The sequence below is a fragment of the Scyliorhinus torazame genome, chromosome 13 (genome assembly GCF_047496885.1).
Source record: "Scyliorhinus torazame isolate Kashiwa2021f chromosome 13, sScyTor2.1, whole genome shotgun sequence".
In the NCBI taxonomy this organism is placed as follows: domain Eukaryota; kingdom Metazoa; phylum Chordata; class Chondrichthyes; order Carcharhiniformes; family Scyliorhinidae; genus Scyliorhinus; species Scyliorhinus torazame.
Window position 1 is genome coordinate 190536210 of NC_092719.1, and position 13447 is coordinate 190549656.

At 42.9% G+C, this 13447-nt stretch overlaps 1 protein-coding gene across 6 annotated transcripts in view; it reads right to left on the bottom strand.

The window, feature by feature from the left end:
• LOC140388452 (POC1 centriolar protein homolog A-like) overlaps positions 1-13447 on the bottom strand; it is a 180262-nt gene that overhangs the window by 13147 nt on the left and 153668 nt on the right. For 4 of the 6 annotated variants that reach the window (XM_072472609.1, XM_072472608.1, XM_072472610.1 and 1 more), the window contains one exon: positions 2479-2679. The exons of 1 other annotated variant lie outside the window; for it this stretch is intronic. In XM_072472609.1, the coding sequence (XP_072328710.1) occupies positions 2479-2679 (201 nt within the window). Of the gene's footprint in view, positions 1-2478; positions 2680-13447 lie in introns of those variants that run through there. One more of the 6 variants, XM_072472611.1, reaches the window with a different exon arrangement.

Consider the following 13447-nt stretch of genomic DNA (forward strand, 5'->3'; position numbering starts at 1 on the left):
CCTGCATTGGCTCCCATGGTGTAGAGTAATGGCACTAATAATCCAGAGACCCAGGCTAGTGTTCTGGGAACAAATCTCACCAAGGAAGCTGGTGGAATTTAAATTCCATTAATAAATCTGAAGTCTAAAACTAATCGCACTAATGATGATCTGGTAATTATCACCAATTGTTGTAAAAACCCATCTGGTTCATTAATGTCCTTCACAGAAGGAACTCTGCTATACCTGGTCTGGCCTAAATAGGATTCCAGACCACAGCAATGTGATTGACTTTTAACTGCCCTCAGCTCAAGTGCAATCAGGAATGCTTGCCAGTAACAACCAGGAAAGAATAAAGAAAAAGAATCATCAATATGGAAGCAACTAGGGTGAAAATTGCTGTGCAAGGATCTTATATGGCAGACTGTGCTTGGGTTTTGAAAGAAGCAAATCATATATTTGTATTATGCACTATGTCCAAATCATAAAGGCCAGTTGAACATTGATATGACCCAAGCCATCTCACCAGATATTTGCACCCTTGCTCATGATTCCATTCCTTTACTTGAATCCTCATTCAAACTGAACCCATTAGTACACAAACTAGGGGTAGAATTCTCCCATCTGGGTCTAAGTCGGTGGTGGATGCGGGAACATAGAATGTTTCTTGCTGACAAAGCCGTTGGGGAACCACACCATATCTTCCGGCCCTGACCTCACTAATTATGCACCCGGGGGTTTTACGCCATATTCAATGGTGGGACAGGTACGATAGCCTGGGTCCCGCCATCATATGTGGGTGCCATTTTGAAAAGGCCCAAAATCTCCAACCCACCGTGAAGAGTTACACCTCTCCAGAAACACTCTGAGGCTGGAATGACGGACTTCCTCAGTGACACGGAATCTGGAAGATCCACATGTAGATACTCCCCTCGGCACCCACAGCTGTGGTGTCCCGGGTTGCTGATGGCCTCCGACCTGAACTCCAGAGGCAGCCCTAGGCATTATTCAAGTGAGTCCTGACTTCTGCACACCACATGTACCAGTTGTGTTCTGTACCAGCGTGTTTCCCACTGGCATCACGAAGAATCGGGAATGGGGGGGGGAAGCCGGGGCTTCATCTACATCCCATTAGCAGGATGCAGACCAGTTTCACACCAGCCTCCAGCAGGTTTCCCAACAGAAGATCCAGTGGGAAATTCACGCTGGTATTAAACCGCTTGAGCGTGAAATGGCTGCAGGGCACTCAAATGGTGCGTTTCCCACCGACACGTTGGAGGGTAGGAAGCGAGACCCTGTCATCCAGATAAAGCAGGCCAATGTCTCAGAACACACTCTACTCTATTGAATCGAGACTTGTTATATCTTCCTTCCATTGAATTATCAACGGCACAACACCCATAGTGGGCGGGATTCTCCCATTCGGTGGCAGAGTGTCCACGCCGTCGGAAACGCCGTCGCTTTTCACGATGGCGTGAACAGGCTGCTGGGAGAACAGTTTCTGGCCCCTACAGGGGGCCAGCACGGCGCTGGAGGGGTTCACACCGCTCCAGCCTCCCATCCCGGCGCGAACTGTGCGCCGCGCCAACATGCGCATGCGCGTTGGCCTCCCTCAACGTGCCGGCCCCGACACAACATGGCACGGGAGTTCAGGGGCCAGCGCGTAAGAAAATAGTCCCGGAGAGCGACAGGCCGGCCCACCGATTGGTGGGCTCTGATCGCGGGCCAGGCCCCATTGGAGGCCCCCGCCCAGAGTCAGAGCCACCCCCCCCCCCCCCCCCCCCCCCCCACAGGCCATCCCCCGACCCTGCGCGCAGAGTTCCCGCCGGCTGCGACCAGGTGTGGACGGCGCCGGCGGGACTCTGCCTTTTTAGAGCGGCTGCTCGGCCTATCCGTGCCGGGGAATCGGCGGCCCGGCCGCGTAGGGCGGCCCGCGACCGGCGGCGCGCCAAACGCATGGCGCGGTTGCGGGGATGCTCCGGCCTGGCGCGCGGGGCTGGGAAAATCCTGCCTCTTAACTGTGGAGTTCTTTCCAAACCCTGTGCTACATTTTGCACACCTTTTGAATGGTTTTTTTCAACGTGAATCTTTTCCACCAGGCCTTTGGATCCTATTCGCTTCGCATAGTTCCTGTTTGATGTCTGTTACTTACACTTTTCCAAAGTAACTTCAAATATCCAATTGTGTTAGAAGCACAATAAATGAAAATGGAAATTGTTGTTAGGTGGAAATCAGATCTATTTGTATGTTACATCCTTCCATTTTGGTCAAGCTGAAGTATTTTAAAGCTAAAGCTAGTTACTATGATGTATATTGGTAGCATTTAAACATTAGGTTGCTTCTCCAGTAAAGTAAAAATAGGTTACTGTGATGCTGCGTTTAAACAAATGCTCAGAGTGGCTGTCTCACACACACACACTCACTGACCCAGGTGGCTCAGATAGGAAATCTTCCCCAATATTTCACTAGTGACAAAGTGCTGCAACGGATGTCACCTACCTGAGTGAGAACATCCAGCTGCCCTACTATGTGTTCCAGAGTACTTGCAAGTGCTGAGGGGATGCCGTTCCCTTCTTGCAGATGAAACTGGTTTAAGGGAAGAACAGGTTTTGCATGGGATGCCAGACCGTTGCTTGAATGGCTCTTTGGTTGATTTAGGTTAGTTGACCCAATGTCTGTAAAGTTTGTCTCCAAGCGCTTCTACAACACAAACAGAAGATATTTAAAAGCTGCCACTTGGTTCAAGGGTAACCTGAATCAAATTTCCTTTTGTAGAATCATCCTAGGCCAGGCTTGTCCAAGCTTTTTGCTTGGGGGAGGTGTACATTTCCATTTATTTCTCATTCAAGGGGCCGACGATTAAACTTCGGAAAGATAAGGTTTGACAAACTTTGAATTGAATTTTTAAAAAAAATATTAACAAAACAAACAATTGTGTAAAAATAAAGCAAAGCCCTGCAATAAATTACGTTAATAAAAAAAGAGTACAGCTAATGAATAAAAATGGCCAGAGTGTGAGAAGGTCAGAGTATATGTGCCAGACGCACTCTCAGTCTCAGGGTGCTCACTCTTTTTGTGTATGTGTGTGTGTAAGTAAATCTCGAGATTGGAAATAAGGCAGACAGCCTCTCATTCTGCCACACACAAACACACACTCGCCCTCTCTCTCACACACTCACTCACCGTCTCTCACACACACAGATTCACACTCACTCACACAAAAGGAAGGGCCTATGATTAGAGGTACGGCTCTTTGCACAATCTTCGATTTTAGCTTACTTGTTTGACCAGCATTTTGAAAACTGGCCTCAGGGGCCACACACAGGGGCTATTTGTTGAACAAGCCTGGTCTAGATCATTAATATCAACATATTGAGTTCCTATAATACTTCAATTTCTTCAGCGAGTTGTGTGTAAACATAAATAAGCAGCCATGCAATGAACCCTTGAAAACTTAATGTTCTGTTCAGTACAAATATGAAGTTAAAAATTCCCCACCCAGAGATGATTACTTACCTCTCTCAATAACTGTTTTCCTTTTTTGCAATGATGTGTAGACCTTTAAAAGACTAGTTTTACACTAATTAGATCTCAAAATATTTAAATTCTTGTTTTACTGCACTAGAGCAAGACCTCCTATTAGCCTCTTTGTTCAGGTCTAGCTTTGTACTGCAGACTCACACAAACTAGATGTCAGAAATTTATTTTTGTACATTTTACCCAACGTAGATGTAGAGACCACAATATGCAAAGAGATGTTAAGAGAAACTAATATACAAGTAAGGTAGCAAACAAAGATTTAGACTAGAAATTCGAATTGGCAATTTCACTGCATATTACTTATAGTCTGGTTTTGCTTTTTTTTAAAAAAGGTGTTAAATCTGATTAGCATCAGCATAAAAACATATACAGCAATTATTGTGCTATATCTTTGTATATCCACTTCACCAATTAGAATTTCTACCCTTCATCATTCCAGTATATTACGAGCATGAACAGGCAATGTTGGATTTCTTTCCTTCCAGCACCCAATTATCCTAATTCAGAAACTTTCATTTATTTTTAAACAATATATTTGTGCCAGTTGATTGCAAATTACGACCATGAAACTCGTTTATGCACAAGTTCTTCTTCTGAATTAAGTAATTCTTGGTTTAAGAGGTCTTTGAACTGCTGTGGGCTGTTTTCAAGGTTTTGCCTGAAATAGTAAATGTGGTTCCTACTCAATCTCTGAATATGTGCTTTATAAACTCTTTGAGGTGGTGGATCAACTACTTTATTTGAGTAACTGAACAATTTCTACTATCAAAGATAGCCCAAAGGGAAACTACTTTTCCTTCACACAATTTAAAATGTAAAATGCTGAAATCGATAAATAATGGAAATCAATAAATATAGTCAATAATTCTCAAAGTCCTACTATTATGCAACAGATTAAAATGCTGTGCCAGAAATTCCCAGGACCATTGATCTTGTTTTGAGTTTTACTCAAATAGACATAACTATGTACAAATCCCAGCGCAACATTACAAATAACAATTGCTGTAACATATTTTGGAAAATTCCAACTTAAGATGATAGTACAAACAGGTGGTATTGGAGAAACGGCCAGCTTTACATCTCCAGATTTTCATTTCAGACATGAATATCTGGAGAGATGCTTAACCAGCAGCTACTCTGATATCTATTGTTGGACACGATCATCCTAAATTAAAAATGACCCCCTTCGAGTTTAAAATTTCAAACAGATTTTACACTTCATTTGGCAGCAAAGTTCAGAACCGTTACCTCACCTCAGTGAAATCACAAGGATATGTGGGCATCAATTGAAGACAAATTTTGTCTGTCGCTGAAACAATTTTTGAGAAAAGAAATTCACCACAGCTAGTTATGTATTTTTACAGAGCCAGGTGATCATTTTGGCTTTGAAGAGAAGCTGAAAAACTCATAAATTTGGCTGATTGACTATTAGATCAAGAAGTTAAAAACATAACTCAAGAAATATCTCTCAAGTGGAGAAGCAGTGAGGCATTTCTACTAATGTTGGGGAAAACAAGCAAAGAGTTCATCAATTCATCCTGCGTCACTTTGTCTATGGCATAGAAACATAGAAAAAAGCAGCAGGAGGTGGCCATTCGGCCCTTCGAGGCTGCTCCACCATTCATTATGATCAAGGCTGATCGTCAAGTTCAATAACCTTATCTCACCTTCCCCCCCCCCCCCATATCCCTTGATTCCTTTAGCCCCAAGAGCTGTATCTAATTCCTTCTTGAAATTACACAACTCTTTGGCCTCAACTACTTTCTGTGGTAGTGAATTCACAGATTCACCACTCTCTGGGTGAAGGAATTTCTCCTCCCTTCAGTCCTCAAACTATCCCCCTAGTTCTGGACTTTACCCACCTATAGAGAACATTCTTTCTGAATCTACCCCGTCTAATTCTGTTAGCATCATCGTAAGAACCACACTTCGGAGCAGACATGGCGCTGTCGCTTTCATAACCATGCCTTCATAACAAACCATTTTCCCCTCCATCCACTGAATTGAATATTGCACATCTTTTGAACAATCTGATGACCATTTGTGCAATAACAATATCACATGATTTGATGACAAAACCACACACAACAGAGAGCAGAGCAGTGCTTTGAGAGGGCTTTTCCCTCCATCAATCATCCACCTATTCTCTTCAGTACGAACATGATCCGTTGAATGGCTTATTTAGGCACACATCCATAGGGTTAAACTATGGATATTAGACTTCCTGGTATAACTGCAATGTAAGTGATATTACTTTGCAGGCACCTCGTCATCTCATCAGTTAAATGGAATTTGAACACGTTAACTCATTACTGATCCATAACTTCACTCCATCTTTAGCCATTCAACCATGGTCATGGGCATAAAAAAGGAACTTAATTTTGGCCCGGTTTTACATTTGAAAATTACCATAAGCTTTAATTTAGTTCTGTCGGCCATGCAGGCAACTGTGATTCTCATGTCCTGTGGTTTTCACTAGAATTGTTTGTGAACCTTTCCATCGTGGGCAGCACGGTAGCACAAGTAGCTAGCACTATGACTTCACAGCGCCAGGGTCCCAGGTTCGATTCCCCGCTGGGTCATTGTGTGTCTGCATGCTCTCCCCGTGTCTGCGTGGTTTTCTCCGGGTGTTCCGGTTTCCTCCCACAGTCCAAAGACATGCAGGTTAGGTGGATTGGCCATGCTAAATTGCCCTTAGTGTCCAAAAGGGTTAGGAGGGGTTATTGGGTTATGGGGATAGGGTGGAAGTGAGGGCTTAAGTGGGTCGGTGCAGACTCGATGGGCCTCCTTCTGCACTGTATGTTCTATGTTCACTCTACAGCTTTGTTGCTTGGCATATCGAAATTCATAGGTACTTCATCCATGTTGCTGATGTGGCATAATGGTTATTCATGTTTTTGTTGCTATCTGATAAAGCTGGAAACTGGTAATTTTGGTAGTCTTTCAGTGATCTCGTTTCTGATCCGATAAAGCAGCTACACCAACTAGCTGTTGGCGAAATCTTTGCTGAACTTGAGTTAAGTGTGTATATACACATTGCATTTCTGATGACCATGAAAACCTCCTTACAATTTGAGGACCCATTCCAATACATGATTCTTGAAATCAGGCCAGTGGTCGGTTCCTGTTTGCATGACACATTTGGTCTTGAGCATCTTCTTCGGGCTGGATTTTTTCTGCTTCCGTTCTTGCATCAGCTTTTCACTGACATGAATTCCCTTGCTGCAGCACAGTTATTTGAAGAGTCAGCAAATGTTACAACTTTTAGCTTTCAAACTTCATTAATTTTGTTGGAAGACTAATTTATCTTCATCATTTGCCACATGGGTCTGCTCTGTGTGGACGGCTTAAACTCCTGCGCATCTTCACAACCCAGTCGATCCCTCGCATCCATTTACAGGATAAGTAAAACATGCATTTGTGGGGTGAAAAATTGAGAATGGCTACTAATGTGAGTATAGCATGTTGTGGCTATAAGTGGGGGGAGTTGACTACCATAAGTATATGCAAAAACATGATCTTGGGGCTATCTTATACACCGGGTCAAATTATACATCATGATCAATGGTAAATATGCTAAAATCTTTATTTTCTATCAAAACTTTTCAGCAGGAAACAAACCTCACAAACAACAATACCTGCAACAGAAACTCAATGCACAAAACTAGTATAATTAAACTACAATGAAAGATTTGCATCACAGATGTTAGAGATTTCAAAGAAGTTGCAGCTATTTTAAAGATAGATCGAAAAATATGGAAACAAGTGGGCTTAACATGTATTCGTATTAAATTAAATCTTTAAATATCAGCGGAACAATATAATTAATTAGAATTAAAACAAATTAATATCTTATTGAAAACTCAGAATATATATTCTGAAATTTAAATAATTAAATCCAGCTTCAGACACTGACTTGTTTCTAGCTCCAGCAATTTTATTTTAAAGACCAATTTAAGAAGAAACACACATACAGATAGATGATGAAGTCACAGCAGACAGGAATTTCCTGCTGCAGATGGTTCTAACACAGGTTAGTTAGACGTCGTCAAGGGCATGCAGTAGAAAATTCTCATCGATGTTGCATTACCATATTGAACAAAGTAACCAACTTGGACATGCTCCAAAACAAAAACCTTAATTTTCTTTTCACCTCAGGAAGCATGTGATAGACTGCAATAATAACATTTCCTAGATGTTGTACTTCCTCCACTTTAATTAGAATTGCGAGTTGCCTGCTCAGCTTAAGTCAGTAATCTTCACATCTGTTGACCAGGTGAGAGCCTAAGCACACGTAAGCAAGTTACATTCCAAGATGGAAATCATCAATATCTGACAGAACGTATCAATGCTGAAATTTGAATCATAAGCATTTAGTCACATGCAGGTTGATTTTTAGGCGCAACTAAAGCACCATCCCACAGTCTCTGAAGAAAAGTAAACAGATGATTCCATTATTTTCAGAGATCCAGAGTTGGTCTAAAAAACAGATTATCAAACAGTTCAGTGACTGCTCAAAACCAGTTTTTCAGCTTTCAAATGTAATGTGTGCTTTTCACTGGATTGACCTTTGGTCTTTCCTGACAAGCTCTGTTTGAAGATGAATTTACGCTACTCCTTTCACAAAAATATCTGGCATGTTAAACTGCAGAAAGGTAACAGGAAATAGTACGCACCTGCAACCTATAAATTATTTCACAGCGGACAAACTTATCTAGTGGGTATCTGGAAGTTATCAAACAAACAAATTTAAAGCATGTGTTTATGTCAGTATTTAAAGCAGGTTTCTGATATCAATTCAGAATGCCCTTTTAGTCCATTGCATTGATCAGAGTTCACAAATTCTGCCCTTAGTTCGTCCTCGTAAATGTTAACCAAAAGTTAAACAGAATACATAACTACTGAAAAATACTGAAATTTACATTCAGTAAGGGAGATTTTTTTCTGATGCTTGTTATTTCTTTGCTGCTCACAGCCCCAAACACTAATGGCGGGATTCGCCAATCCCATGGCAGAGTATCCACGCCGTCGTAAACGGGCCGCTCCCACGTCTAATCCTGGCCCCTACAGGGGGCCAGCACGGCGCTGGAGCGGTTCGTGCCGTCCAGCTGCAGATCCCGGCGCGAACTGGGCGCCGCGGGATCGTGCATGTGCAGTTGAGCCGGCACCGAGGACATGCGCAGTGGCGCCGGCACAAATGCAACATGGCACAGGGCTACATGGGCCGGCGCGTAGGGAAGGAGGCCCCCAACCACAGAGGCCGGCCCGCCGACCGCACTGCAGAGAACCGCGTGCCGGCGTCAGGGTGGCGTGGCGCGATTCGCGCGGCCAGCCGGCGATTCTCCGACCTGGCGTCTGAAATTCCATATGTTACACCAAGTTTAATGCTTTTGTTTGTAAGGGTCCTTCCTGTAGATTCCCTTATTTCCCCTTTCTTTACTTTTTGTTATCATTTTGATCCATTGATGCTTAAAGGACATGTATCTTTAAGTCAAGCAGCAGAGAGAAGGAGGAATTCAAGAAGTTGCAACATAGTATATGGTGCTGCTAGCTTTGGACAGCAAGATTCAGACTTCTCAGCACCTGAGAGATGGGGTGTGACTTGGTTCGATTGATTGGCTGGTGGCCACTGAATTGGGCAAAAGCCCGTATACTGCTCGTTAACAGGTAGTGATTGGATCCTGCCCGAGTGGGATGATTTCGAGAGACCCAAGGAAAGGAGGGTTTGAATCATGGACACTCAGGGGAACAACAACAACAACTTCTTCTTCTCCTCCCTCTCTCATGTTTTCTCCAGAGAGGCTGTGCGTTGCTGTATTTCTGAAAGAATCTACAATGCAACTCTTAAGAATTATTGGATAAATAAATTCTGGGCCAGGTGGGGCTTGAATTGACTGCACACTAGCCCGTGGTGTCGTAACAGTTTAAACACGTATTGCTTCTGTATTTTCAATTAAACAATTTGCAAATATGAGTTATCGAAGGCTATGTGAGAGCACAGGACTTAGTGTTACAATAAATCATCTTTCTGAAATGTTTTTCAACATTTAAATCCTACATCTGGAAGGACTATCAAGTATGTCATCCAGAAATCATCTTTTTTTAATGAAAGAAAATCAACTTTTAGGATATATTGACTGTGAATTAATCCTTATTTTGTTTTCAAGTTATGCTATTTCATAATCAGATTTTAGTTGCATTTTGTGCATTATTTAACTAAATAGGTCTGGTCAAGTAGATTTGTCCTAAATATTGAAGAGTATGTGACCGAAAGTCGGAAAAGGTGGAGGGATGCTTCTGTTAATTAAAGATGACATTAGCATAACAGAGATGGATGACTTAAGTTCAGGAAACCAGGATGTAGAAGTGGATAAAAGTAAAATGCTGCATATGCTGGAAATCTGAAATAAAAACAGAAAATGCAGAATCAACTCAGCAGGTCAGGCAGCCTCTGTGGAGAGAGAAACAGAGTTATCGTTTCAAGCCCAAATTACTGAAGCTCTAACAAATCACAGAATCCCTACAGAAGGAGGCCATTCAGCCCATCAAGTCTGCACTGGACCTTGGAAAGAACACCCTACTTAAGCCCATGCCTCCACCCTATCCCCGTAACCCAGAAACCCCATCTAACCGTCTGGACACTAAGGGCAATTTAGCATGGCTAATCCACCCATTCGGCACATCTTTGGACTGTGGGAGGAAACTGGTTCACCCGGAAGAAACCCACACAGACACAGGGAGAAAGTGCAAACTCCACACAGACAGTCACCCGAGGCCGGAATTGAACCCGGGTCCCTGGAGATGAGATGCAGCAGTGCTAACCATTGTGCCACAGTGCCGCACCAGGATGAGTCATATGAACTTGAAACGTTAACTCATTTATTCGAAAAAGGGAGACTATTCCACTTAAATTCTTTTGAAGCATTTGCCTCATCAAAGCTTGTTGTGCAGAGGGTAACATATTGATATTGATAGAAAATTTGCTAGCTAACAGGAACAGAGTAGGAATAAATGGGTCATTTTCCGGTTTGCTGGATGTGATGGGTGGTGTGTCACAGGGATCAGTGCTGGGGTCTCAACTTTCTGATTTTATTTTATTTTATTTATTGTCCCCTGTACTGAGGTACAGTGAAAAGTATTGTTCTGTGTACAGTCCAGACAGATTGTTCCGTACATGAAAAAAATTGGACACATAAATACACAATGTAAATACATAGACATAGGCATCGGGTGAAGCATACGGATTGTAGAGAAGATGTGTGAAGAGATCAGTTCAATCCATAAGAGGGTCATTCAGGAGTCTGGTAACAGGGAAGAAGCTGTGTTTGAATCTGTTAGTGCGTGTTCTCAGACTTCTCTATCTCCTGCTCGATGGAAGATGTTGGAAGAGAGATTAACCCAATCAAAGAGGGGTCTTTGATTATGCTGCCCACTTTCCCAAGGCAGCCGGAGGTGTAGGCAGAGTCAGAATCAATGGTTGGGAGGTGGTTTTGTGCAATGGACTGGGCTGTGTTCACGACTCTGTAGTTTCTTACGGTCTTGGGCCGAGCAGTTACCATACCAAGCTGTGATGCAGTCAGATAGGATGTTTTCTGTGGTGCATCTGTAAAAATTGGTAAGAGTCAATGTGGACATGCCGAATTTATTTAGTTTCCTGAGGACGTATAGGCGCAGTTGTGCTTTCTTGGTCGTAGCATCGGCGTGGGTGGACCAAGACAGATTGTTGGTGATGTGCAAACCTAGGAATTCTACAATTTATATAAACTATTTGGAAGAGACCAATGGTATAGTTGCTAAATTTGCTGTTGACACAAAGATAGGTAGCAAATCAAGTTCCGAAGATGACAGACATAAGGAGGCTACTAAAGGATATAGATAGCTGGAGTAGGCAAAGATCTGGCAAATGGGAGTATGATATGGAAAAATTTGAAATTTTCCATTTAGGCAGGACGAATGAAAAAGTATATTACCTAAATGGTGAAAGATTGCAGAGCTCTGAGATGCAGAGGGCTCTGCATGTTCTAGTGTATGAATTGAAGGTGGAGCAATTAATTAGCAAAGCTAACAAGATTATTGTGTATTGCAAGGTGAGTTGAATACAAGAGTAAAGAAGTTATACTTCAGTTACACAGGGCATTGGTGAGACCACATCTGGAGTACCGGGTATAGTACTGGTCTCTTTATTTAAGAAAAGATGTAAATGCATTTGAAACAGTTCAGAGAAGGTTTACAAGGTTAATAATTGGGGCGGCACGGTAGCAGGTATTGCTACCTCAGAGCGCCAGGGACCTAGGTTCAATTCTGGCCTTGGGTGACTGTGTGGAGTTTGCATGTTATCCCCGTGTCTGCGTTGGTTTCCTCAGACACTCCAAAGATGTGCAGGTTAGGTGGATTAGCCATGCTAAAATTGCCCCTTAGTGTCTAAGCGGTTAAGTGGGGTTATGCGGATAGGATGGGAGAGTGAGCCTGGGTGGGGTGCTCTTACGGAGCGTCAGCGCAGTCCTGATGGCCAAATGGGCTCCTTCTATTGGGCAGAATGGTGGCAGAGCTCCAGGGACCCGGGTTCAATTCTGGCCTTAGGTGACTGTCTGTGAAGTTTGCATGCTCTCCCACTGTCTGTGTGGGTTTCCTCCGGGTGCTTCAGTTTCCTCCCACATTCCAAAGATGTGCAGGTTAGGTGGATTGGCTAAATTACTAAATTGCCCCTTAGTGTCCAAAAAGATGTGTACGTTAGGTTAAAGAGTTATTGGGATAGGACGGGGGAGTGAGCTTGGGTGGAGTGCTCTTTGGAGGGTCGGTGCAGGCTTGATGGGCCGAATGGCCTCCTTCTGCACTGAACGGATTCTATGAATACTGGAATGGACGGGTTGTCTATGAGGAAAGGCTGGACAGGCTAGGCTTGTATTCACTGGAAACTAGAAGAGTAAGAAGAACTTGATTGAAACATATGGATTCCTGAGGGGACTTGACAAGGTGGATGTAGAAAGGATGTATCCTCTTGTGGGAGAACTTGGAATGAGGGGCCACTAGTTTAAGGATGGGGGCTCACCCATCTAAGAGGAAAAGTCTTTTCTCTCAAAAGGTCGTGGGACTTCGGAAATCTGTTCCTCAAAAGGTGGTTGAGGAAGCTTTTGAATATCATTAAGGCAGAAGTAGAAAAACGGTGGACAAGCAAGGGGGTAAAAGGTTATCGGGGTATGCAGGAATGTGAAGTTGAGGATAAAATTAGATCAGCCATGACCTTATTGAATGGTGGAGTAAGCTTGAGTGTCCTACTCTTGCTTCTAATTTGTATGTTTGATTATATTTAGCTTATGTGCAGTAACTGGATGTCATGCGAGTTTTCACCTTTTAATTTGATGGCATTTGACACAACCCCCAATCAGCAATACAATACAATAAATGAGTTACAATAATTCTTGAACGGTTAGTCATACATGGGTGTATAAATGCACAAGCTTCAATGAATAAGATCCAAATAAGATTGCTTTCATAGAATCCATAGAATCCCTACAGTGCAAAAGAATGCCATTAGGCCCACCAAGTCAACACAAACCCAAGTCCTCCAAAAGAGCACCCCAGCTAGGTCCATTCCACTCTCTACTCGTAACCTCACCTAACCTGCACATCTTTGGACTCTGGGAGAAAACTGGAGCGCCTGGTGGAAACACACACAGACAGGGGGAGAACGTGCAAACTCCACACAGACAGTTACCCATGACCGGAATCTAACCCAGATCCCTGGCGCTGTGAGGAAGCAGTGCTAACCATTAGTACTTCAGTATTAATGATTTAACATACAGGATATTAGATCAATTATACAGTACTTTGAACATAAATAAAAATCAAGTACTGTATCAATAAGTAAAGCAGAAAGAGATGAAGCATGGTACGTGATGAGTAACAATATCAAGGAATATCCTGGAAA